General features: G+C 39.1%; 1 protein-coding gene across 3 annotated transcripts in view; it reads left to right on the forward strand.

The window, feature by feature from the left end:
* Positions 1-26,663, forward strand: part of dvl1a (dishevelled segment polarity protein 1a) — a 57,225-nt gene extending 30,562 nt beyond the window's left edge. The window contains exons 5-16 of one of the 3 annotated variants that reach the window (XM_039756195.1): positions 4,270-4,408; positions 4,508-4,601; positions 4,719-4,788; positions 9,244-9,383; positions 9,463-9,539; positions 9,627-9,694; positions 9,772-9,849; positions 11,245-11,379; positions 11,453-11,620; positions 22,738-22,962; positions 24,065-24,108; positions 25,118-25,370. In XM_039756195.1, the coding sequence (XP_039612129.1) occupies positions 4,270-4,408; positions 4,508-4,601; positions 4,719-4,788; positions 9,244-9,383; positions 9,463-9,539; positions 9,627-9,694; positions 9,772-9,849; positions 11,245-11,379; positions 11,453-11,620; positions 22,738-22,962; positions 24,065-24,108; positions 25,118-25,267 (1,388 nt within the window). In that variant the 3' untranslated portion in view covers positions 25,268-25,370. Of the gene's footprint in view, positions 1-4,269; positions 4,409-4,507; positions 4,602-4,718; positions 4,789-9,243; positions 9,384-9,462; positions 9,540-9,626; positions 9,695-9,771; positions 9,850-11,244; positions 11,380-11,452; positions 11,621-22,737; positions 22,963-24,064; positions 24,109-25,117 lie in introns of all 3 variants that reach the window. The other 2 variants (XM_039756194.1, XM_039756193.1) reach the window with 2 other exon arrangements.
* The last annotated feature ends 331 nt before the right edge of the window (positions 26,664-26,994 follow it).

Here is a 26,994-nt window from a genome sequence, read left to right on the forward strand (position 1 = left end):
ATCGATATCCAAGTCTACCATAAAGAGAAGACTGCATGAAAGTAAATACAGAGGGTGCACTGCAAGGTGCAAGCCACTCATAAGCCTCAAGAATAGAAAGGCTAGATTGGACTTTGCTAAAGAACATCTAAAAAAAGTCAGCACAGTTCTGGAAAAACATTCTTTGGACAGATGAAACCAAGATCAACCTCTTATCAGAATGATGGTAAGAAAAAAGTATGGAGAAGGTGTGGAACAGCTCATTATCCAAAGCATACCACATCATCTTTTAAACACGGCGAAGGCAGTATGATGGCATGGGCGTGCATGGCTGCCAGTGGCACTGGGACACTAGTGTTTATTGATGATGTGACACAGGACAGAAGCAGCCGAATGAATTCTGAGGTGTTCAGAGACATACTGTCTGCTCAAATCCAGCTAAATGCAGTCAAATTGATTGGGCGGCGTTTTGTGATACAGATGGACAATGACCCAAAACATACAGCCAAAGCAACTCAGGAGTTTATTAAAGCAAAGAAGTGGAAAATTCTTGAATGGCCAAGTCAGTCACTTGATCTTAACCCAATTGAGCATGCATTTCACTTGTTGAAGACTAAACTTTCGACAGAAAGGCCCACAAACAAACAGCAACTGAAAGCCACTGCAGTAAATGGCCGAGCATTAAAAAGGAGGAAACCCAGCATCTGGTGATGTCCATGAGTTCAAGACTTCAAGCTGTCATTGCCAGCAAAGGGTTTTCAATCAAGTATTAGAAATGAAAATTTTATTTCCACTTATTTAATTTGTCCAATTACTTTTGAGCCCCTGAAATAAAGGGCTTGTGTTAAAAAAATGCTTTAGTTTCCTAACATTTTTATGCAATCTTTTCGTTCAACCCACTGAATTAAAGCTGAAAGTCTGCACTTCAACTGCATCTGAGTTGTTTCATTTAAAATTCATTGTGGTGATGTACAGAACCAAAATTTGAAAAAAGTTGTTTCTGTCCAAATATTTATGGACCTAACTGTAGATGAGAGAATCCTCCACACCTATATGTGTCTGATAAGCAAAGCATGATCATGCAAACTTGCCGCTTTTCCTTCATGGTGTGACTCTCTGTCCTTGAGTCAGTTGTGCTGTCTTTCTTGCAATATGTTTGTTGCTTGCAAGCATCTACTTTTCAATGTATGATGAGATTCCTCATCTATATAGCAACCATTATGCTTAAACATGTATCCATTGTTCTACTCAACCACAAATCAGTTGTGGTTGCGTGAAACACCACTTGTTCCACACCCATTTGAATTTTTTATCTGACATTGGTGATAAAGTAAAGGCAAATCAGCTCTGAAAAATAATTGTGGGAGGAAGTGACATCTGTTACCATTGGGTGTTGGAGCATTTTTTTAAATCTTTGTTGCACTCAGTTTTAATCCAAGCCGTGTCTTTTGATAAATAATTCACTGTGACTGCAGCTGTTATCTGATTTTGCTTTTGATGGCCTGCTGAATACAGGCATGCAATATAGCAGGAACAGGTTGGTTATCTGTGTTATGGACGTAACATTACTGGGGTATGGTTCATTCACATACTAAATTATGGGGTGCAATTTTAGATGGTTGAATACATTTTAAGTACAGTGCTGCAATAGTTTGCACAGTATGCATTTTTGATCAATATATATTAATATTGAAAACAAAATATGCCAAATTATGGATTCTCTTTATTTTGGTACTAAAACATCTAAACAGTGTCAGGTGATTTAGGTTCAACAGTACTTCAACATTACACATTTGTTATGAAGATGTCGTTAGGAATCAGACCTCTGATTTGTCAATGCACTCATGCTTAGTGGAATACATCTCTGATTGGTTACAACACTCATTAACTATTTAGAACAGTTTGTAACTAGAATAGCTCAATCTCTGACAGAGTCACTCTGGAAATACGAAATGCAATACAGTGATCCCAACTTGTTGCAATTAGTATTTTGTAGCCCCTGTTATCGTAATCGCGATTAATATACAATTAATTGTGAAGCCCTAATATCCACATAAAAGACGGGTTGCAAGACTGACAAGCATATAATGGAAGTGGCTGCCCTTACTTCATTTATAGGTTTTTCTTGTGTTTCTCTGTTTCCTATCTTTTTGTATAGTTTTTAAACTTGGAATGTTAGATTCAGGTCATACTTGGTCTAATCCATATCTATGGGCGAGGATAGGCAAAAAACTTCTGGCTATAACTCAGGGTTTTTTGTCTCTAAAGTAGTTAGAAAAAGTATAGCTAGAAGTTTAAATGACACAGTTAATCATAAGCTTCTTACAAAGGTACAATTCAAACAAAGAAAGCAGGTATTTAGCTTTCTGTTTACTAGCTACTTAGAGTACTAATTTATCTTAGCACAGGTAAACAGTTTCACAATAGCATGCCTTTAAAGGAGATTTCCAATGATGTGCAGAATTGTATGTCATGGCTCTGATTAAGGTTAAGCAAAGATTAAGGGGTGTGGACGCTGGCCCGGACACAGACAGATGGACATCTTATGTTCACCCAACACACGTTTATTTATAATATTTTCACAGTTCAGTGCACTCACAAACCCCAGTATCCAGCACCGATTCCCCCAATGTCCAGGCCACACACTTCCAGTGCCTTTCTCCTGGCCGCCTCTAGTCCTCCCTCCAGCTCCGTCCTCTTCCACCCGACTTCTGCCGATGACTGGAGGGAGGCGGCCCCTTAAATGGGAACCCGGATGGGCTCCAGCTGCTTCCCGGCATTCGTCCATAGCCACACCCCAGTGTGAAGCCATCCAGGTGTCCCCTGTCGTCTTCCCCCCAGCACTTCCTGGTGTGGCAGAAGTGCTGGGCTTCCGGGATATTCAGGCACTGGGGCGCCGCCTGGCGGTGGCCACGGGTTCCTACAGGGCTGGGCTTCCAAGCCCTTCACCCGAGGCCCCCAACATAACCAGGGCGGACGCCCCCTCGTGGTCTGGAGGAGCCACAAGCCCTCCTCCAGTCCTCCTGGGCGTCCCGGCCGGACTACAGGGGTTAAGCAAAAATATTTGCTTGTAGTGTAGCGCACTTTGTTTTTGCTATGTTGTCCTTTCAGTGTCTTTGGTGTGAGTTTGTTTTTCCCAGCTCACTCTTGATTTTAGGATAGCTGCTGTTTCCTTTCCATCTTCATATGGAAAACCATGACTCTTTCTGGCACATTAATGTAGGCAATGAATTTTTTTTTTCTTAAAGTAAGGTTTCATCTGAGTCTTTAACCTATGTCAGCTTCTTCTGAGTCTTTAGCCTATACCAAGTTCAGTTTATGGCACTGTGCTTGGTTAAGAGGAGTGGATCTTGGAGACAGTTTACCCCTCCCATGGTTAGAGTGTCCAACTCTTAAGAGCTGTAGGTTGAGAAAACTTCCAAACCAAGAGCTAATGGGTGCCTTCATTTTCTTTGTGAAAATGCAAGAGCTTCATTGCTCTGAAGAGGTTGAATCAGCTTTTTGGGTCCAAAAAGGGTGAACAGGCTTTCTAACTCCAAAGAGAATGAAGATATGTATGTGCCTAGTTTTTTAGGGAAGGTGTAGCATTTGCTGCCTGGATCATAGTTTAGTTTCATAATACAGTGCAGTGCCTGCTCATGGATGTCTGACACTTACTATCATAATAAGTAAAAGTTTAACTTGCATTTATTAATTTAAGATAAATGTCCATTTAGGTGCCAATTCGGTTTGCACAGATGTCTGTTTTTTTTATTAATACCTCTGCTTATCAGATGAAGGTCAAAGAGATATGACCAAATGGTGGCTAAAAGGAAAACCGTGGAATAGTTCCTTGTAGAATGCAGGCTTTCTGCTTCTCCTTTAGGTCTGTTGTTTTTACAGAAAAGACCTTGTGTGCTACTGAAGTTCAAATATATTTGACAATATCCTCTTTGTCTTACAAAAGTCATTGCCTGTCCTTTAGAGTCTTCACTGTTTTTTCTGCCTTTTAACATACCTTCTTAAAATGATACTTGAGACTGTACTATAGTTCCTGGTCAGTATCCAGTCTGGCATTAGAAGATTACAACCCAGGGGGTGTAAGAGATGAGGTACAGATTACATTTTTTGAAATGCTTTTCTTGTAAATCTTTGAAATTCAGGGCATATGAGAGGGTTAAGATTTTTAACATGTTAAGCAAATAAACATTTGCTGTATTAAATAGTGCTTAATAACAACTCATCCAGAATAGTTATTTTATTTATTCTTGTTTTTGTCCTCAAGTGTAATTCTTGCTTTTATGTCTTCAGTTATGCGAGTCAATGGTCATTCAAAGATAGAGCGAACTGCTCGAGATTCGGCAATGGGCTATGATAGTGCATCGATGATGAGCAGTGAGCTGGAAACAAGCTCCTTCATAGATTCGGAAGAGGATGAAGATGCCAGCAGGTAAGTTGACCCTTTAATATGTCTGGGGTGTTTGGGTGAGTTGTATCACTGGTCTTTGTGAGGTCATTGATTTTTGACTTGGCATTTCTGTCCCCTGAGGCTCAGCAGCTCCACAGAGCAGAGCTCCTCCTCTCGACTGATGCGCAGACACAGACGTCGCCGAAGGCGGCACAAACTACCCAAGATTGATCGGGTGTGTGAGTGCAGTTGAGGGTGTATTGGGGAAGGGGGCAGGTGGTTATGCTTTTCTGTAACAAGTGGAAAGCTGGCAGCACTCATGCTTTGCCCTCTCTCTCTATTTTCTACCCAGGCATCCTCTTTCAGTAGCATCACGGATTCCACCATGTCCCTGAACATTATCACTGTCACACTAAACATGGGTAAGGCAATGTTCATTATTTATTCTCTTTCTCTTATACTGCTCTCTACCCCTTAACATAAGGATACTCAGCACTGGTAAGGCATCTTTTTGTCTCTGTATCATTTTTGTAGTCAGTTACACAGTTATGTATCAATTATGACTTTTCATGGCTTCTACCACTGCTGTTTTTTCACACTTTTCAATGGAAAAGGATGATTACCAGTAACATTTCTAATTGTAATATTCATTTGACATAATTTCTGTTGTACAGTATATAGCAAATCTATAGTATCTAAAGTTGAAACTACTGTACGTCTACCTATAAGACAACAGTTTGTTTCGCATTTTAAATTCGCTATAAAGTACCCTTATTGTCCCTTTTCACTCACTTGATTATTCCGTGAGACATTTCAAATAAATAGTGAGAAAGATCAGCCTGACTACAGACAGACACCAGGACACACAGAAGTCCAAACACACGCTTTTATTTTGTTTCTTCACTACACAGTCCTTTGCACCTCACACACAGTGCACAATCCACCAGCACTATTGCTAACAGTCTTTTCTTTCCTTCTTCTCTGCCGCCCTCACACCTCCACTCGCAAGCTCCATCATCTGCCTCCCAACTCCGGCTCTCTGAATGGAGTGAGGCGACCCCTTTTATAATGTGCCGGGATGTGCTCCAGGTGCTCCCTGATGATCTTCTTACAGCACTTCCTGGTGTGGCAGAAGTGCTGCATGGGCACCCGGAAGCACTCCAGGTGTGGTGGAAGTGCTGCAGTCAAGGGCTTAGCTAGTGTTCATGCACTCCCTGGCGGTGGCCACAAGCCCCAGCAGGGTTGAGCTTCTAAGCTCTATTCCCATGGCCCCAAAGCCCAGCAGGGCAGCTGCCTTCTGCTCCTCTCCTGGGGCCTCATGTATAACGCCGTGCGTAGAACTCGCACTATAACATGGCGTAAGCACAAAAGCCGAAATGTGTTTACGCACAGAAAAATCCAGATGCAGGAATCTGTGCGTACTCCAACTTTCACGTTCTTCCGCTACATAAATCCCAATCAACGTGAAAACTAACGCTCGTGCACGCGCATTATGTAACGCCCCAAATCCTCCCAGAATTACGCCTATTTGAATATGCAAATCAATATAAATCGCCCTTAAGCGCAGCCTTCTGTAAAAATACAATGGGAAAAGCACGGGGGAAAATATAAGAATTTCAGCGAATACCAAGTGGAGGCAAATGAAAAACATACTATTTGTTCAAATAAACCGTGGTATAATCAACAAAAGGAAGTTGATCGAGTGACATAGCATGTTGGAGAAACTTGAAAGCTCACATTCATAAATCGCACAGTGCCGGAAATAAAAAAGAAGTCACATATCAAAGTCGCCATGAAAAGCCGAGTTGTAAGCCCACTGTCTGAGTGTCATATGAAAGCTTATTAGGGTACAGAGAAAAAAGGCACACAGTGAGGAAAAAGCACGAAATGTCAACTTCAATCTCGACATTTCCACTTTAATCACGTAGTTTATTTTGTCATTAAAGTAGAACATCATAAACTTCATCTTAAAATCGTTTAATTAACCAGTTTCTCAAATCACATCGTAATTAAAGTAGCACGTTAAATGCTTTGTTTTGTATTTGATCTTCTATGTGCTCTATGTGTGTGCATCACTACTTGCTTTTTAAACCGGCTCTCTTCCTCCAACTGGACACAGAATCCATTACATTCGTAATATTACAGTTCTCTGAATAACTAAAATACTGAGATGTATACGTGAAATCATTTTCATGATGATAGGAGTTAAAGCACGTTATTAAACGTGTGTTTCACTTCGATGAAATAATTTATTGCAGCAGTACAATCAGGGGCGGCTCTAGGCTTGTTGTGGCACTGGGCAGAGGAAGAATCGGTGGCTCCTTCGCCCGCCCGTCAGTAAGGTAGCTTATGCACAGTGGATGGCTATGTCCGTTGCAGACACTGGATAGGCCACTTGCTCATGACACAAGCATTTAACTTTTGCCCAAATTTGTCGCTGTGTTTTTAGCTGTGTTGTTATTTTCTCTTTCTGTTTTATATTCAATATATATTGGCGTAGCCGTCACTGCAGTCAGTGCTTTTCTTTCCCCAAGTAACCGATCGCCATACAATCAGCTCTGTAATAGAAGTTAAGCCATCTGTAAGCTTAGCGCCGATTCTTCAAAACATTTAAAGAACATTGAAATATCTACATGTTTAATTATTCTATCCTTAACGACACTCCCAGTGAAGAATATAGATTATTTAAATGAAGTTAAAGTTTTATCTGTATAATTTAATAAACATATTTTGCTGAATTTCACCTTATAAATGATATCGTTTCTGTTTCTGAACCGCGAGGTCCGTACAGGAAAGGCCTTAAAACATTTTGCAGTGGCTGAGACAGCGTGTCCTTGAAGCTGTATACCGATAATTCCCTTTCCGATCAGCTGCTGCTGTGATTCACACTCAGATACAGTGATATATATACTCTGAGTGGTGCAGTGAGAGAAATATTGAAAAAGATGATCCGCTATGGCAACTCCTAACAAGAGGAGTTGAAAGAAGAAGAAGAAGAAGAAGAAGTGAGAGTAACAACGCTAAAGCAGTTATGGTATTTGGAATACTATGGCTGTTCCCTCTACCATTATATTGTTACAAGTTAATTACAATCAGATGCATTACACTAATAAACAATATGCGGTTAGTTTCGGTGTATTTATAAAGCCGCGTCAGGAAAATAAGGTGTAACCACACAGGAACAGTAGCACTGCTTTGACGCTGGGTGCCGCCAGTCTGCAAAACCGAGCGGAGAACTTGCATGCGACAAGGTATGAGGTACCGTGGAAAAGTGCGTGGATTTACGCCAAGTGTAGGTTTTATACATCGCAATTTGAACATGGAAAAGTTCTTACGCAACGTTTCTGTGCGTACGCACCGTTTATACATGAGGCCCCTGGTCCTTCCATCCTCCAGGTGTCCCGACTGGGCATGAGCCCTAGCCATCCACCACAATAGATAACCTTTTTATGGAGAGTAGCAAAAAATGTGCATATCTTGCTGTTACTTACAAATAAAGCTATCAGACGACCCCAACTTTTGTACATAGAATCGTAAAGCAAGCAGGCCCATAATCAGTCACCACACGCACATGTTCCTAGTGTTATGCATGTTAGAGTATTGCAGAGAATTGCTGTTAGTCCACATACAGATACATCATGCAATACTTATTCAAGGCAATATAAACAAGTCTTCATGAAGTTGTATTACATTTAAGTGGTAGTAAGTGTCCTTCTACACCTTCTTTCTCAGGGGCAGTAAATTGTAATGTAAGTGGAAAAAAAATGCCTGATATTGAAACATTGTGTATATTTGCTTTTTTGGGTTTTTTTTGGATCAGATGTCCTTGTGCCTCCATCCTGTTGTGTATGTTGCTCCACTAGTCCAAATTTTCACTAACAGTGGAAGTTATTTTCCTAAAAATTCTGTCTTCCTTTGATTCTTGATCCACTCTCTTTTCTCATACACATTGTGTAATGGTCTTCACAGACAAGATGTTTGTCTTTGTGTAATACTTTTCTTAACTGTTAGTAAAATACCTGTGCTTATTCAGATACAGCTCAGTCTATCAAAATAAATATAGTTAATTGTCCCTACGCATTCTTAAAAAAAATGTAAAACTATGAAGTAATCTGACACTACGTTCTGTCTAAAACCCAATGCTAATCCAAGCTTTGGATCTCAACCGAATTTTGACAGGTTGAAGACACATGCCCGCAACAACTCACTCCAACTAGTCGGTGACTCACTCCAATAAAATCAAACAGATTTGATTTGGCCTTTAGCTATAGGGGCTCTGTGTGCATGAGTGCTGACAACCAATGAATGTTCATGAAGAAGTACAATGCATTTATTGTAGCAATGAGGAATAAGGAACATGGGTGTATTGGACCTCACAAACAGAAGAGAAATTAATCCAGTGTAAAGAAATGACAGGCATTAAAATGAACACTCCCCAATTTTGAAATTGAATGTCTAAAAGATCTTCAGTGCTTGTCTAGTCAGAAGTTGACCCAAATCCCCAACCAAACTTACCCACTGCATTGTTTTACAATGTGACTTTAAGTGTATTTTTCAAACACCTGCTTAGTCATGTGTAGGTTTATGAAAATCAGCACCATTCTTGTATACTTTTTGCCATAGTAGACCCAAGCTCTATGTGTCTAATTTGAAAGGGTTAACACTTTCAAGATATTACCTTCTGCATATCTTTGTCCACTCTATATTCCAGAAATGATTGTCTTTCAGTTTCAGTTAGCAAGCTCTATGTAAGTGTTAGGTTGTTTAAGTATAACCAAAGTGCAAGCTGAAACTCCCTCGCAATCTTTTTGTTCCCTTTAAATATTCCATCTAAACCTTAATCTATACCGCCACTGGATTTCTCTCTTCTTCCTTAGAAAAGTACAACTTTCTTGGCATCAGCATTGTGGGGCAGAGTAATGATCGGGGAGATGGTGGGATCTACATTGGCTCCATCATGAAGGGAGGTGCAGTGGCTGCTGATGGCAAAATTGAACCTGGTGACATGCTGCTGCAGGTGAGCTGCATGTTGTCCTGGGTGATAGTGACGAAGGTGCTGTGTTTTTGGCATACCTAACAAATGTTTCTCATTGCAGGTGAATGACATCAATTTTGAGAACATGACCAATGATGATGCTGTGCGGATTTTAAGGGAAATTGTGTCAAAGCCAGGGTAAATTATCAGACAAGGTCAAAGCTTCAGGATGTTATAAAATGACGATACTGTACAGCCAAACTCTCTCACTATTTTATCTTGTAGATCAATCAGCCTGACTGTGGCCAAGTGTTGGGACCCGTCACCTCGCAGCTACTTCACAATACCACGAGGTCAGTAGTGTGTCTATTGAGATGTACGTCATCTTTATATCTGTTGTTGCCACGACTTTGTGTCTTTTAATTTTTAGCAGAACCAGTGCGCCCCATTGATCCTGCAGCTTGGATCTCCCATACTACAGCTCTGAGTGGAACTTATCCTCATTATGGTAAGTGAAAGGACATGAGTCTGTTTGTGCTGACTCAGAATATAAGATTACTACTAAGGACAAAGGGATGGTTTTCAGTGGTGATAGAGGTGCTTATGTTGAGTATTACAATGGATTCAGAAATTATTCAGACCCCTTCACTTTACTTATACTTTGTTATACATTTAATTTTAAATTGATTAATTTCCCATTTCTGTCAATCTACATTCAAACCTATGATGACAAAGTGAAAACATGTTTCAGAAAGGTATGCAAATAAGTTAAAAATCAAAAAATGAAACCTTTCATTGATGTAAGTATTCAGATCTTTAATTCACTACTTTCAGCAGTAGGTTTTTTTCAAGAACCTCTCTGTATTTGGCTGCATTTATCCTTCCTTCAGTTCTGACCAGTCTCCCTGTTCCTGCCGCTGGGAAGCACGCCCATATCATGTTGCTGTCACCATTGCTTCACTGTAGGGCTGGTATTAGACAGTTAATGAGCAGCTCCTGGTCTTCTCCAGACAAAGTGTTTGGTGGTCTGCCCAAAGAGTTCAAATTTTATCTTTTTAGACCAGAGAATCTTTTTTCCTCATGCTCTCTGAGTCCACCAGAGCTGTACAATAACTTTTTCTCAAGAATGGCTTCCATTTAGCCACTTATGTGAGCAGAGGACATCTGAAGCTCTGTTAGACTGAACATTGGTTTCTTTCTCACCATCCTGTCCGAGGCACTTCTTGCACTATTATGTGGCTTGATCAAATAGCCAACTCTTCGAAGAGTTTGAGTGGTTCCAAACTTCATTCATTTCACGTTTATTAATGCCAATATGCTCCTGGTAACACTCAAAGCTTTAGAAATGTTTTTATCCCCTTATCTTGATCTTTGCCGTACCTTAGTTTGATCATGAAGGTCTTCAGAAAGTTCCTTTGATTTCTTGGCTTGTTTTTTTGTTTTAACATGCAGTGTGAATCTTTAGGACATTATATTAAAAGAGTTTGTGCCTTTCTGAACGATGACCAATAGACCAATAAATTCAGTTTGCCACAGGTAGACTCTGATCAAGCTCTAGAAACACCTAAAGGATATTCAAAGCAAACAGGATGCACCTGACCACAATATGGAGTGCCACAGCAGTGTCTATTTATATTAATGAGAGATTTCAGTTTTTTATTTTTAATACATTTCCTAGCCTTTATGAAAACGTATTTTAAATTTGTCATTTTAGGTTATTTAGTGTAGATTGATGGGCAAAATGGAAAATGTATCCATTTAAAATTAGTGTAAATTTTCACAATAAAATGTGCTCAAGGTAAAGGGGTCTAAATTCTTTCTTAATGTAATGTATGTATATAAGACCTATCTGCTATAGCTGGAAAGGCATAAATATGGTTAGTTTTTAATTTTGCCCCTTCAGAGTTTGAGGATTTGCCCCTCAGTGTTGCAAAGACTGACATGGCTACTATTGTGAAGGTGATGCAACTGCCTGACTCAGGTCTGGAGATTCGAGACAGGATGTGGCTGAAAATCACAATTGCTAATGCAGTGATTGGTAAGTAAGAAGGAAATAAATGACCATGGTGTCTGGATTTAGCCATTTCAAGCTAACCTTTGACAATTTTCAGGTGCTGATGTAGTTGACTGGCTATATTCACATGTGGATGGCTTTAAGGATCGACGAGATGCCCGCAAGTATGCCAGCAGTTTACTGAAGCATGGCTATCTGCGCCACACTGTCAACAAGGTCACCTTCTCGGAACAGTGCTACTATGTATTTGGAGACTTGTGTACCAGTAAGGAGATACAAACACCTCTCATTCTATCATGTCATTCTCTCATTTTTGTTTGTATACAATTATGTTTTACAAAAATCTGCATTCTTTTTTTTATTTGTCCTTTCTCACTAATTTCTAATCATTGTGGTTTTCTGCTTTAATCTTTTTTTTAAATCCCAGCTAGTGATATCTGCATTTTTGTTAAATTTATTTTCTTGGCACTTGCAGTTTTGCCTGTTTATCTTCTCTTTCTCACCTGTGATTCTTTTGTCTACACAGTCTTTTTTTTTTATTTTACATTTATACATCTGTGTGCCTATCCTATGTTCCTGGGCTGTTGTTTTTGCTACTGAAGGAATTCTTAAAGATTTTCCTATATCATCCTTGTTTAAAGAATTGTTTAAAAGCAAACCAACTAGGGAATTCTTGAAACAATTTAGGTTGAAAGATTATACACTTGGAAGAGTATGGATTGTAAATTAGATTTGGGGTTTTGAAATATTAGTAAGTCAAAGGTACTGATTTAATTGTTTTCTCTAGAAGTGTTCTTATTTTGCTGACTTGTTGGTTGTGGGGTGTTGCCTCCCCTACTAAATTATAAAATAATACAAATAACATCTTTAAATTAAATCACATTCACAAAATGTATGTCAACAAAAAGATCTGAATTTTAAATTTGATATTTTCCAAGTTGTTTTAACAAGTAGGAGGTAGCATTGGATCGGCACATAAGTTTTGACTTTGGTATTAATATCAGCTTTCGGACATCAGCACCAATACCAAAATGGTTCCAAAGCAAATAACGGATGACTCCAAAACCTCTCATCGAAGCAATAATTAGTCCACCATAAGATCCCTATCAGGTACAAGCAATGGGGGGTGTAATTCCCTGTGAAGCCATAATCGTTCACTTTGAAACATTGGGGAATGGTGTCCCTGTGAAGTTTTGCTTCTTAAAGTCTACAAAACTAGTGTTTTTTTAAAATTACGTAGTGAGCGTTGAGGGAAGGAGGAATTGAAAGGAAAGATGACATTTACTTCTGGTACGACAAATCATGAAATGCTAGCACTGTTCCATTTTAAAATGGGGCTCTTTTGGTAATTTTTTAGTACCGGTATACTGTGTAACTGAAATTGGAAGTCGGAACTCTGTTTGCTTTGCATTAAAATTTAATTATTGAAAAAGAGAGAGTTGTGGCAAGGCATTTGCTTTGATTTGAGTCAATTATATCTTTGTCCAATGCTAGATTTACACTTCGAAATAACTTGCAGTAAGTTTTACATGGAAAGAACATCACATTTAAGGACAGCTGTTGCAAAAGTGAATCACAGTGCTTGACTAAATACAAGATTGTTTTCAAGTTTTCACACGGAGTCCAAGGTATACTTTGTGTTGCACATGTAGCACAAGGTGTGGGTGATTTTTTTTTTTTTCAAATAGGAATAACATGTGGAAGTAAACAAACACCATAGCTTTATAGGTTTATATTCTTTCATGTGTTAAAAAACATACCACATTGTTATGTATAATTCTGACAATTTTAGGAATGGTAGACTGGGCAACTTGCTCAGAGTCATACAGTGATTGAGTAAGAGTGAAAATTGAACTGCCAGCTGTGTTGTTTAAAGTCCAAGACCTTCCCCATTCCCATCGTCAACTCAATTTTAGTGTTCCCCTTCTAAAGTTCCCAGTAATTTGATCAATTATTTCAGTTAGCATTAAGCTTAAATGTCATAATGCCCTTACTCCTAACCCAATATATATTTTTTTTCTTCTCACCATGGATTATTGGGCGGATGAATGAGATTTTCAGAGGGTGGCCTGCTCTCTGATTTCAGTGGTAAAGAGAGACTGGATTTCAAAAAAGCATTCCCTCCCATATGTAAGTTAATAAATTAGATGCAAACATACCTAGTATGCACAATCAGTTCCTCCTTCCAAACCAAATAAGGCAAAAAGATACTGGAAAAAAAAGATCAAATGAAAGAAAAAGAGTACAGATAAAATGTAGCATAGCCAAACACAACCAAAGAAAACTTAAGTGTGTGGTCAGAGATTAAAGGATAGTTATCAGATTTATGTCTTTTTTAAGCAGTTGCTCTCTATTCAGTGCCACTCTAAAAAGAAGGATGTGGATCTGTAGAAACCATTCCAGTCTTCTCATTAAATAGGTGAAAATTACAGGCTGAAAAGCAATATGCAAGAGCATAGATAAAAGTAAATGCCTGAAGATATGCCTCACAAATTTGGTCTAATCCAGAGTAAATGTTTGATAATCTGTATTAAGAGAAATGTGTCTAGTGTACAGTCGTGAACAGATATGGGCCATATCTCACACAAATTAAGGAGAATGTACCGGTAGTTTGTGTTGGTGCTGGCCGCTATTTATTTGCTATGAATCTAATTTTCAAGTCCCGTTTCCAGTGCCATTGCAAGTTATCAGAGGCTGTATTATTTTGAAATCACTGGTGTAGTTTGACATGTTGCCTTTTTTAGTAGCATTAATTTGTATTAATGCTTTCATAGTAGAAAATGTAGGGTTAGGGTGTAAGGAGCTAAAAGGAAGTGATTTTGTTTTTTCAAGGTTTCTGACTTGTTGTAATGGGGAAAGAAACTTTTTTTCTCAGGAGAAATTTTGTTTAGAACAACTAGGGGGTTTCGCCCCCTTCTCACTTCGCTCGCCAACTCCCGGGTTTGTTTTTCCGGAAATACAATTTAAAGAGATTGTTTTTTTCATAGGAATTGTTATATATGCATTATGTCTTCTTTTACTGTAAAACTTCAGTAAAAACAATATTTGGAATTCACTTTTCTGATATAATTTTTTATGGTCTTCCACTGTTAAATTTTTGTCTGCTGTTATCTCTTTCTTTACCTCTGATTCGTCTATTTCTTCTGGAAGTCCAAATTGCTGCATTGTTAAATCTTCTGTTTGTAACATTTCTTTGATAATCGAAAGAGCCATTTGTTCATTTCACTTTTCGGATAGTGTTCCTTTGATCGTTTCCCATAATTGTAAAGCATCAACTTCACCCGTTATAATTAAGTACACAAAGAAGTGTCTTAATTTGTCAGGCATCATTACAGAAGTGGCATCAGACATCATTTCAAACATATAGTTGTCCAATTTACATAACCCAGCTGCTCGTGCCGCTTCTTGAAAAGTACTGTATGTAGTTCCATCTATAGTTAGAACATCTTTATACGTTGTTCCTCCTTTTGATTCATGTAACAACAATTTTAAATGAAACAGTTCGATATCTTTTGGTGATACAATATTTAATTGAACAACAATTTTGCAATTAATTTTTCTTGGATGCCACACTTTCCTTTGTTTCTGCCATGTGTAATGTTGAGGAATTTGCGCATATGTATATGCTTTTGCATTTACGTCTGTGTTTTTAAGTTCAAAATAAGCCAATAATTTTGTATTTCTATTTTTCGCTACCTCTAAAGCTTCTGCTTCTTCGCACTCTTTAAATTGAATCATATTCTGACCTGGTATATGAATCAGTAATAATTCAACAGAATGACTTCGAGCGTGCATTGGCAATTCCTTTAAATGCCACCCGCTTTCCATTGCACTGACGTACCCAGTATCTAAATATGCTTGAACTTCGCCCAGAGACTGTTCTTTCGATAAAGTTACGTGTACTCTATCGTGCCCTTTATGAATGTACCAACAACTGAGTGGTTAGATGACCATGATCTTGTTTGAAAATGTAATTATGGCGTGAATTGCTTCCAAAGGATGTCAGTATGACGTGACTTGACGGTGTCACGGGACGTGAAAATGTCTTTCTGAAGTGTCTCTCTTCTAATCTGTCTCTTTTCAAAAGATCACGTCTCGTCGTAAGTTTTGCTTTTTTATAATAGAGAGATGTTATTCAAAAATTCAAATACTATTTTAATATAAACGTCCCCTTAAGGCCTCAATAACATATGTGCTATATATTGAATACGTCATACTTTAGCGATGAAGGAAATATATAATCAGCTTGTCTGCCCCGAGCTGTCACCTGAACTGATGCCAGATTCTCAGTGAGTGTTGAAATAGTTTTGCAGTTTTTATATCAATTTGTAGATATTGGCGTTCAGAGTAGAACACATAAGGATACAGGAATACAAAAAGTTATTTTTTTTAGCATGCTGTGATGCAGCTTCAGGGCTATGCTATTCCTTTCAAAGTCTCAACGTGGAGGCATTTGCTAGCCTTTTAGAAAAATGAAAAGTAAAATTGAGTTAAGCCAAGCCTTCATCTGCTTTAGGTCTGTAATAAACCTTTAACATGGAGTACCTTCTTGGTTCAGATAAACCATGTCATAACCTCATCCCGTTTCATAAAAATGATTCATTTATGTAAAAAGGGATGCCCTAGAAAATGTATAACAATTTGGGCAGGATATTAATTTTCATGTTATTTATTCGCGCAAGCAAAGTATAGCAATTATCTGTTGTTCGACAAGCTCAAGAAGACTGTAAAGAACAAATTTTAATAAGTATCTAATGATTGTGCAAGTGTAAACTAATAGGTATGTAATCTGATGTTAAACATGTTCAAATTTGGACTTCTTAGTATAGATGCAATAACAGGACACAATGATCTTGCTCAGATTATTCTTAATCACAGGCATTTATGAAACTTTAATTAAACTTGTTTGTTAGATATACAGTCATGTGAAAAAGGCATGGAAATTGTTGACTTTTTTATCAGGCTATCCGTGACAACACATAAGGGTGATATACTTGAATAAAACACAAGGAAAATGTGACTTTTCAATGATATGTGCAACAAAAATGTATTGGTGTACTGGGAAAAAAACAACTACACCCTTGCTTCTAGAAGCTGTTATATCCCCCTTTAGCAAAAATAACTTTGTGTAGTATGCTTTACCATATCTCTCCCAGTTCTTTTTTAGATCCATTACTTGGTGGATTTGCTAGGGTGCTTCAGATCATTATTGTGTTAGAAAGTTAATTTTCAATTCAGCTTTAAATTTTGGACAGATGGCCTCACATTCTCCTCAAGCACACTTTAATATGATGCAGAATTAATACTTGACTCAATGACTGTAATCTGCCTAGGCCCTGAGGCAGCAAAGCAACCCAAACCATATAATTTCTGATACCATTCTTCACATTTGGTGTGAGGTTCTTCTCCCGAAATTCTGTCTTTTGTTGGTGTCAAATATATGTTCTGTTACTTTGGCCAATCAACTCTATCTTTGATTCATCTGTCTATAGGACATTGATCCAGAAGGCCTTGTCTTTCCCTATATATTTTCAATGACAAACTGTACTCTTTCTCTAATGATCTTTTTGAACAACAAAGGCGTTTTCTAGGCACACTTTCCACGTAGGTCAAATTTACGAAATCTTTTTGTTATTGTAGATGTGTGCATATTGACACCAACTTCTGCAAGGGTTGCATGCAGATTCCACAATGAAATTTTGGTGTGTATCAGTATCAGATGGTCAGCTGTTGAACTGACTTAGCTGGACTGGATAGTCCTGAACAATTTAGCAGTCATTTGAAATCTATGCCACTTGTGAATGATTTTCATTACAGTGGAATAACTGATTTCAGATAATTTTGTGATGCATTTAAATCCCTTGCCAGGCTAATAGGCATCCACAGTCTTCTTTCTGAGGGCCTTATAGAGCTCTTTTGATCTTGGCATGATGGCTATGCAAATACCAATAGCAAAAAGAACACTACACCCTCAGTATCTGTGGTTTAAATAAGGCAGTGTATCTCTGTCTGTGGCTTAAATACCTGTATACTCCCTAAGGAGGTCCTAATCATTGGCAACTAATCTGGAACACCCAATTGTAATTGTATGATTACAAAGTTGTGACAAATTTAGGGGTGCACTTACTTTTTCCATGTGACAAAACTGCATTTTTGTTAATTTAGATTATGAGAATGAAAACACCATGTCAATTTGATGTGTCATTTGTTCAAGTTTATCACCTTTATTTGCAGGCAATATTTGCATGAACAGTTGATGTTTGGCTGTTCAGATATGCTGACAAAGCCAACAGTTTTCATGGGGTGTACTTAATTGTTGAAATGATTGCACAAATATGTAGAAGTGGCGAGTCTGACTCAGATATATAAAGTAACTTGTTGGTATAAAAGTGTATGTTCCCCCCCTCCTCCCTCCCCACAAATCTGTCCTTTATAATTCCCTGAAACTCTGATGTATGGAACAATTAACGTCAAGTGGCTCATTTTCAATACCAGAAATAATTGGAGCTGTTGGGCATTCTTGTCGTGTGCTACATCATAGAGCAAAGAAATTAGATTTTATATGGTTTTTTTCAAACTTATTCTTAAAGGCTGCAGTGGAGTAATACATTTTATAAGAACATATTAGGCCCCAACCCACATTTATGTAAAGCAGCAAATATGCAATGTCTGTCTTTTTCACAACCTGAGACAGCTAAACCACCAAAATTGAGATGTAGGTGAGCATGTAACTATGGTGTCATCTGTTTATTAGAATCTGCTTAATGTTAGTATTTAAAAGGTATATTTCACAGTCATATAGGTTTTTATTTTTCCAAAGAAAGATGGTTATAAAATGTCTGACATACATATATGTAAGCATTCGTTTTCCTTTGCTTAGAGAACCATATATAACATTAATGGAGATTAACTGTACAGTACAGTATATACAATTCTGACCTTAATATATCTAGAAAACAGAACTCATGAAATTCTAATAAATTTCTTATGCAGTTTAAATAAAAAATAAATAAATATGAAGGAACACAAATACATACATATATGTAAAACAGAATTGTCTAGGCTGCAAAAAATTTTAATATTTATTATACAATCAAGAGAAAATAATGCATATGTACTATATATTGAACAAAAACTATATAATTCATCAAGGAGAGATTAAAGATTAGAGATACATGCATTTTCAAGGTAAACCGATAAAGAAAGACTAATATGGAATCAAAGACAGATTACATTAATAGTAATTCAGGTGGAATCGTGTTATAACGAAATTCACAGGACCATAAAAATATTTTGTTATAATGTAAATTTTGTTATAACAAATATGGGGAAAATACATATAGTATTAAAACCGGGGCTGCCAGTAATTTGCCATGTCTAACAGCAGTAGTGCAAGGACAGCTCTGTTGTTGCTGTGTTGCATCTGGTAAGCAGTAAACAAACCCAGGGCAAAGCAATTGGTTGTAGGATCAGGGTTACCGCCTACCGCACTTGTCGCAAAGTGCTTAAGATTTAACACCGGGCTTTGATCTCATCTGATCTCTCTTCTCCAGACTGTGTCTGCCAGTGCGATGATTCCGAGCCACTGGTGTTCATCTAATCTGAAGATAGGAGCTAAAGCAGAACGATTGTGCCCATGTCACAGCACCTTACAGCTCCTATTCTGAATGAAGTCTTGAGACTCCACCTGCCTTCTCTGTACAGTAATAAAGTACCTGTATTTTCCTTGAAAACCAGGACTTATCTTTCTGTCTCTCATGCCACTCTGTGACTCAAGCTTGACAATACCTGTATGAAAAAAAAGTGTTTCTGAAACTGCAAGGAATGTTTTGTTTAACAATAATACATTAGATTATTTTTTTAATAGAAATACAGGTATGAAAGTACAGAATGAAAACAAGATGTTAGTTATTTTTTTTAATCGAAATACAGGTATGAACACAGAATAAAAGTGAGATGTTAGATGTAATTTTTTAAAATAGAAATACAGGTAAAAATACAGAATGAAAACGAGACATTAGAATCGCTGTGAAACTTGAACAGTACTGTATCCGCACACAACATAACTACCTACATGGACAGTCGGTGGAGCACTGACTCAGAATTCAGCTATATGTAAGATATTATGCCTACATGCTTGATGAGCCTGCTTAGGACTGCCCGAATACGGAAATTTTGCAACAGACTGTCTCCCTGTTTGAGACAACCTTGTTTCAGAGTTGCTGGGTGCAGAAAGTGTAGGAGCAGCATTAAGTATATTATAATCTTTGGTGGCCATTTTGGTCGATAAAACACTCATTATACTGAGATTTACATTTCTTTAAAACTAGATTCATTTAACATGATGTTCTATGAATGTTTGTTCTGGGCCCACAAAAAGTATTCGTTATTCTGAAAATGTCATTACGTCTGTATTCACTATAATGGGATTTAATCTGTAATACATAATATGAAAAGGTGCATACTTAGGTGGCCAAGAAAAAATGTAGAGATCAACAAAATTAGATATGAAGGAATATTTTGAAGAGAAGACAAATGTATAATAATCCATCTTACCATTTTCTTAACCCACTTATCCAGGTCAAGGTTGCAAGACAGATGGAGCCTATCCCATAATAACTTTCAAAATGCAAGTAACCAAAAAATATCTTAAGAGTACTGTATAGAGAGTGAAAAATATAACATACAGTAGATGTAAAGACTTGCCTCAAATAACAACACTTTTCTTTAAAAAAATGTGTATAGAAAGAAATTATTTTAACCTCCTTTTCAACATGTAAACACAAGTGAAGCTGAATTCCTGCAGTTACGAAAACCCTTGGAGTGATTTTCAGTTGTTCACTGCTAGTGCTAAGTCTTGGCCATCTTGACAGTTATTCAAAGTACATTTCACTGCAGCCTGCAAAATGGAGCAGCGCTGGATGTCCATGCATTCCCAGTCTCAGTTGTTCTTGCTTCTGCATTCACATTGTGGGGTTCAGTCATGTTGTCACATTTGTTGCTCAGTTGCAATCTTAAGCATCGTGACTCCAAATAAAGGGTAAAAGAATTGGAAAAGCTCCAGGGAGGTCAAAAGGCCATTTTTTAAAATATGAAACTTGAAGTGATAAAGCCAGTGAATATAGAGGGAGTCCACATTAATGACAGATTGAACTAGTCTCGTAACACAGAGGAACAGCCTCTTTTTGCTTAGGAGACTGTTTTCCTTTGATGTGGGAAGTGACATCCTTCATATCTTCTACATTCCTGTGATGGCCAGTGTTATTTTCTATGCTGTGTTATGTTGGGCTGGTAACATCACTTTAAGAGAGAATTAAAATAAAACTGAGTGCCATTATGAACAATGCTGCACACCCTCCCAGTGGCAACTGAGAACTTTCAGCCAACAAATTATTTAGCAGAAGTGTTTCAAGAAACACTACTGGGGCTGATTTATACTAACAGCAGTACATCTGCATAAGGCATCACTGCAACAGCCAAGTCAGAACTTTTTTTTCTTTTTAATTTTCTTTTTTTTTTGTCATTCTTGTATGTGTATATTTATTTATTAGTCTACCTATTTAATTATTTAAAAAGCTTCTGCAAAAAGCCAAAATTTTTATGTGTCTGTCAGTTTGTCTATCTGTCTGTTGTGAAAAATAGGGCACGAGAGAGCCCCAAACCTGAACACACAAGACAATCCCAGGTTCACATAAACAGTGTTTAATACACAAATACCTTGTATGCACAAGCAGAAAAACCACAAGTTGTCTGTCCTTCCTCCCTCACCACCGCACTGCTCTCCTCCAGTTGAGTGTTGCCTTCCCTCTACCCAGCTCCACTCGCCCGGACAAAGGAGTGTGGTCCCTTTTATTGAGGACCTTTGAGGAATTTTGCCATTTAAGTTAATGGTAATTATGTGATGTCATTCACGTTACACCTGTATAACAAATTAAGAAAACATCCAGTACAACCATCATAAACTCAAATACAGTAATAGATAATGAATATAAAGTAAGTTAAAAGGAGTCATCAAGAGAAATATGGGTTGTGAAAGCAACATAAAGTTAGATTGATCCGTCATGGGTAGGAAACACAGCCCACGTTGAATGCAAATGGAGTTTTGAGAAAGTGGAAAAAAAACTGAAGATGGTTACATTTGGACTAATTTCTAGTACTGTGTTCATCTTGGTACAGATTTGTCCCAGTTTTTTTTTACTGTCGTGTCAATCAGGCCTCATACTGATTTCATTTTAACTTTCAATTTACCTTTGGTTTTGGTTTTGTAGGACATGGTATGTAAACAACATAAGTTATTTCAGAAATTCCGAAGATTTCATAATTAAAATATTTGAATATTTTTGTAGAAGAGGTGACCTACTTCACATTTCTAAACATCATATTAGAATGAGACCGGATCTTGTGAGATTGTGTTTTATCTTTGCAAATAAAGCACTACTTCCCCCACTTTTAAACTGTCTTTGCACTTTAAGATGCCTAGTAAAAGTATGTTTTAAAAGTAAACTGTGTATCTGGTGTTAGGACCTTTACTATGAAATCATGAAGACTAAATGCGCATCTGCTTGGCATTCGACTGCTTGTCATGCACACCTCGAGCTGTACTTCCTCTCAGCAGACAGTAGAAAGGCTTTCATGCAGATCTGACAAGATTCAGCTTGAGTTACTTTATTTAGGGTCTGCACCACAGCAAGATTCATGGGGCAGACTTTTACTGCTCTCGCTGCAAGTTGTTTATCCAAACCGCCCTCCCGACTATGTGATTACCAAGGGCTGAATGTAATGAATATCATTACTCACTAACTATTTGGGGTTGAAAGATTCCACTTCCTGACACCAGTTATCAGCAGATGCATTTGCTCCTCAAGGCTATAACCGGCAATTCTGCGTAAGCAGAGCATAAGAGAGGCTTTTTAAGTGTACTCTTAAAGTCTTATGATGCTAATAATAAATAATCACTTCTTGGAGCGTTGTTTCTCTCAGTGATCAAGTGTTTTAATTCATTGCCTTGAATTACGAAATGTGCCTGAATATTATCTTATCAAGAACTTGGATAGTAAAAGGCTGTGAGGAATATGTAAATTATTTCTATAAAAAAAAAACTGCTTCGATTTTTACATCATTATTATACCTTTTGGTTGTTACAATTAGTTTCTCGGGGAAAGTGCATTCACATAATTTCATGGTTGACTTTGAAGTGTTTTTGGTGTAGCTATGTAATGTATTTCTGTTTGGGCAGTAAAGGTAATTAAAGTGGAAAATGTCTCTAATGTGTTCTTCTACCCTACCTCTTTCCTGTCTTTATGTCCCTGTGGTCTCACCACATAGATTATACTCTGCTGGCCTATTAATCCTGAGTACTTCTGCTTTATTCTGTCTTTGCAGACATGGCATCTCTGAATTTAAATGAAGGCTGTAGTGGTGTTGGGGTTGTAGAACAGGACACTTTGGCCCCATTACCAACATCAACTACTGCTTCAAATCCTTGGCCTTTAGGAGGACAGGCCTATCCTTACCCCTTCCCCAGCACCCATCCAGGATTTCCTCCTGGTTATTCAGATCCATGCCACAGTTTTCACAGCGGCAGTGCTGGCAGCCAGAACAGTGAAGGTAAGTAGAATCTAACCTGTGTTGTTTTTAGTTTGTCTATTGCCCAGTGTTTGTAGTAGTTTAGTGCTGTTCTCGTTGCATGTGAAAATAGTTTAGAAAATCAGCAGCTCCGTGACCTGTAAGCTGCTTTTTGTCTAACTGGACTTAACAGGGTTGCAGCAGGCCTACAAAATCATCTCATGGTGATGGCATACTCCACGTTTTGTGCCATTCTGGCTGTCTGTTTGTCACTCTGTCTTCTGCTTCATCTCCTGACATGGTCTGTGTCCGGTATATCTCCGTAATCATGCCCTCCTTTTTTACCAGACTTCTTCATCATACCATTCTTTATCCTGTGTTTTCTTGCCATGCCATACTTTCCCTGTGTGTCTTTCTGTGTTTTATACCATCCAGAATTTAGAGTGCTTCTCTGAGTTTAAGGCTGTAAACGGATGCTAAAATGTTAGATTCAAGGAATGGAGAGAAGTGGAAGGGCATTGTTTCCAAATCCTGTTAGCTCTGTTTTATATTGAATGATACCATAGAATGAGCTTAAAAGGTGATATCTTTACCATGCAAATATTATGTCAGTCTTTTCCTTGTCCAATTTTGCTAACAGTATAAATCACAGTCAGAAATACATTTTCCATTGTTTGCAGTTAAGTTTCAAATATTAAAGCTCAGAGCCCAGCAGCACAGCATGAGTAAATGAAGTAGTACAAAGGAATATCAGTGTGTCATGGAATTGAGTGAAAAGTATTATTGTCCAGTTGTGATCAATTTATCAGATTCAATGTGTTCCTTTTCAAATGATGACTACTGGAGTTGCCTTTTTAAGCAGTGCATTCTTCAACACAGTCCTGGGGGCAGAAAATTCCTCACTCGTGGATCTCAACTTCCCTCGCACCAGCAGCGATCCTAATTTCAGTAATGCCCTACCATTTGCAAGGAGAGAGTGCAGATTCAAGTGATCTGCACATAGAAGTGGGCCTTAGCAGGGTTTTTCCAAGCAGTTTGCTTCCATTGAAAGTAAGGCAGGGGAAGGCCTGCCTGTGGTGTGTTTATGGTGCCAGGCCTCCACTGTCTTGCTTGTAACTGTCTTGTTCCCTTGTTTCATGCTGAGCAAGCGTTAGACTGAAGGAGAGATGCAGAGGAGCCCCAGGACGGGTAAGCCTGCACCCCTCCTCCCAGCATGATATATTTGTGTTGCCTCATAGGATTCATCGCCCGCCATCACCTGCACCCTGTCCTGCCTTCAGCTGCACCCTTTGTCCAAAGGGTATCCTGGAGGAGGTTGACCTTGACATTGGGGTGTTGCTCTGATGATTATTTATTGTGCTTTCCCCAAATATATATCATGCTGTGTTCCATCCAGACTGCTTGTGTGTGTTTGGTGGTGTTATGCTCAATCTTACTGCCACTTTGCCGTGCCAAGGGGTACTTGGCATAGCTGCACATGCCAAGGACTCTTCTGAACTACCAGTTAGTGGTGAGTGGTGTGGTGTGCAGTGGTTGCGGCTTATGATGTGATTGAGTGATGACATACTCTACTCTACTAATCTTAGTAACACCTGAGCAACTGCATCAGTTCAGCACATCTTCATTTGGTAACACTGATCATGAGGACGTAGTGCTTGTCGCCCGCTCTTCGTGATGTCATTTTGACTGCCTGCGCTAATCTGAGCAGACTGCAGTTCAAGGAGTAGGCCCAGCTCAGATTCAGTAGGTGTTGGTGTAAATGGATGGACTTGTTAAGAGTGAAGAGTATAAGAAGTACAAGTGAGAGGAGGCCTTTCAGTCCTTATGGGAACAGCCAGTACCAACGAGCTCCAACCAGCCAAGTCTCCTCTGCTGCATCATTGATATGATGTGTTCATCACACAATACAGGAAAGATGAGTTGGTCTGTTGATCCACTGGTAACTTACCAGAGCCACTTTATTAAATTGGTCCTTCTGTGGAGGGTGGGCAGTGTTTTAGTTGCACTGGGTTGTTTCTGGGGTGCCCCATTACCTGCTGTTCTCCTAGTGTCGTACATTTCTCCATTCCGCTTTTTCACATTTTTCTCTGCAGTTTCCACTAGTTGCATGTGTCCGCGTGGCCATGTTGTACAGCAAGTGCCCAGTTGTTTTGGTTTGATAAGTTAGCGGGGCTCTGTTTTGTCATTTGTCTTCCAGGAAGCAGAAGCAGCGGGTCAAACCAGAGCAGCACAAAAGGCACAAAGACCTCGTCTAAAGAGAAAGACCGCAGGTCGGCAGGCAGCGGTGGCAGCGAGTCTGACCCTGCGTCGCGCACCGGGAGACGGAGTGACCGATCAAGTCAGCTGAGCAGCCGGAGCCACGGGCACTCTCACCACTCGCATCAAGGTCACAATCCTTTTTCACGGAGAAAAACGCCCGTCTTGCAGAGCCACAGCTCTTACTCTCATCACAGCCGCACCTCCTTTTCCCAGAGTGAGCAGAGCCATGCCTCTTCCTATGGCCCGCCAGGCCTGCCACCACCCTACAGTTTAGCCAAGCTGTCACCCAAGGTGCATGTGAACAGTGGGCCCCCGGGGGCCCCCCCAGTCCGAGAGCTGGGGTCTGTGCCCCCCGAACTGACTGGCAGCCGTCAATCATTTCAGTGTGCAATGGGTAACCCTTGTGAGTTCTTTGTGGATGTCATGTAACAAGAATGGCTTGTCCTACTCAGTATCCAGCGTCCCACATGTAGGTTGAAAGTCAGCCATTGCTTTAATGGTCACAAGCCTGCATTGTCGGGGTGGATGTGTCTTGTGAAAAGTGATGTTGCGCCCTCTTTGGTGCATGCATGTTTGTTCCCTGAGGACTGAAGAGGGCACCACACCCCCAAAAGGGAGCAGAGAGTCCCTTCAATCGATGATACTTTGGGACAATCCATGGCAGACCGCCTGGTAGCTCTCATCCTGGTGCCGACATTACTCTGGCTCAGTGGGGCTTCAGGGCCGCCTGCCATTTTCAGGGCCGTGCACTGTTCCTTTTGTGTGAGTGATATTGTCTTTAATGTGCTGTCTTCTGACGCAAATCAGACAATCTTGGTGAAGTCGTCTACTACTGATAAGTGGGAGAGGGGGTCACCCAAATGGTTCTCTCAGTCCCCTTGCAGCGAGTCTGGTCAGGTACAGTGGAGCTCATCCTGCAGTGGCGTGGGTGGGGCTGAAGGTGTGACAGCCCATAGTGGGGGGGGACAGAAGGCTATCCACATCTCTCTGGCCATCTATATACTGTGGAGAGATGTCTAAAGCAATAGGACTCCGAAGCCGATGCCTGCAAGTAGCTGGCGCTGGCCTTCTGGGTGCTGGATTGGCTTAAGCACGCACTGTGGTGCTTGATGTTGCCCTTGCGCTAAGATTATTGTGTTTCTTGCTCAGCTATGCATGATCACTGAAATACACAAACGCTGCAGCTGAGCATCTTTGTCCTCAAAGGTCTGCGGAGACCTTTGGGCTGCCATTGGTAGCGGGCTCTTTACGTCTGAAACTTGTGATGCCAGTGCTTATCAATTTATCTTGACTTTTGAGCATCTCTGACAGAGGTTTACGTAAACCTAAGGTAATAAGCTGCTTCTGAAGAAGCCTTTATAGAAAAGACGCAAGGGGACTGACCGAGACTTGAGGTTGTGACCCCACTGCCCTACATTTAAAGCACTTTTTTTCTTTCAGGAACTCACCAATAACAATTCCCTAATTTTTTTTCTTTCTTAAAACTTGAGAAGAAAATATGTATATATATAAATATATATTATATATAAAAATAAATATATATGTATGATAAATGTTTCAGAGTGGTCTTTATTAAATGCTTGGCTGTGAACAGTTAGGACACGTAGTTTTTGTGTATTATTCTGAGTGTATTTTCAGTATCTAAAATATCAAGGTGTACAAATTTCAGCAGTTTAGTGCAATTGTTAGGGGGGGCTTTATGATGGCAGACACACACACACAGTGTTCAGAAAGTCTTCAGACCCTTTCATTTTTTACTCATTTTGTTATTGCTGCAGCCTTGTGCTAAAATCATTGAAATTCATTTTCCCACAT

This window comes from Polypterus senegalus, chromosome 6 (genome assembly GCF_016835505.1).
Source record: "Polypterus senegalus isolate Bchr_013 chromosome 6, ASM1683550v1, whole genome shotgun sequence".
Classification (NCBI taxonomy): domain Eukaryota; kingdom Metazoa; phylum Chordata; class Cladistia; order Polypteriformes; family Polypteridae; genus Polypterus; species Polypterus senegalus.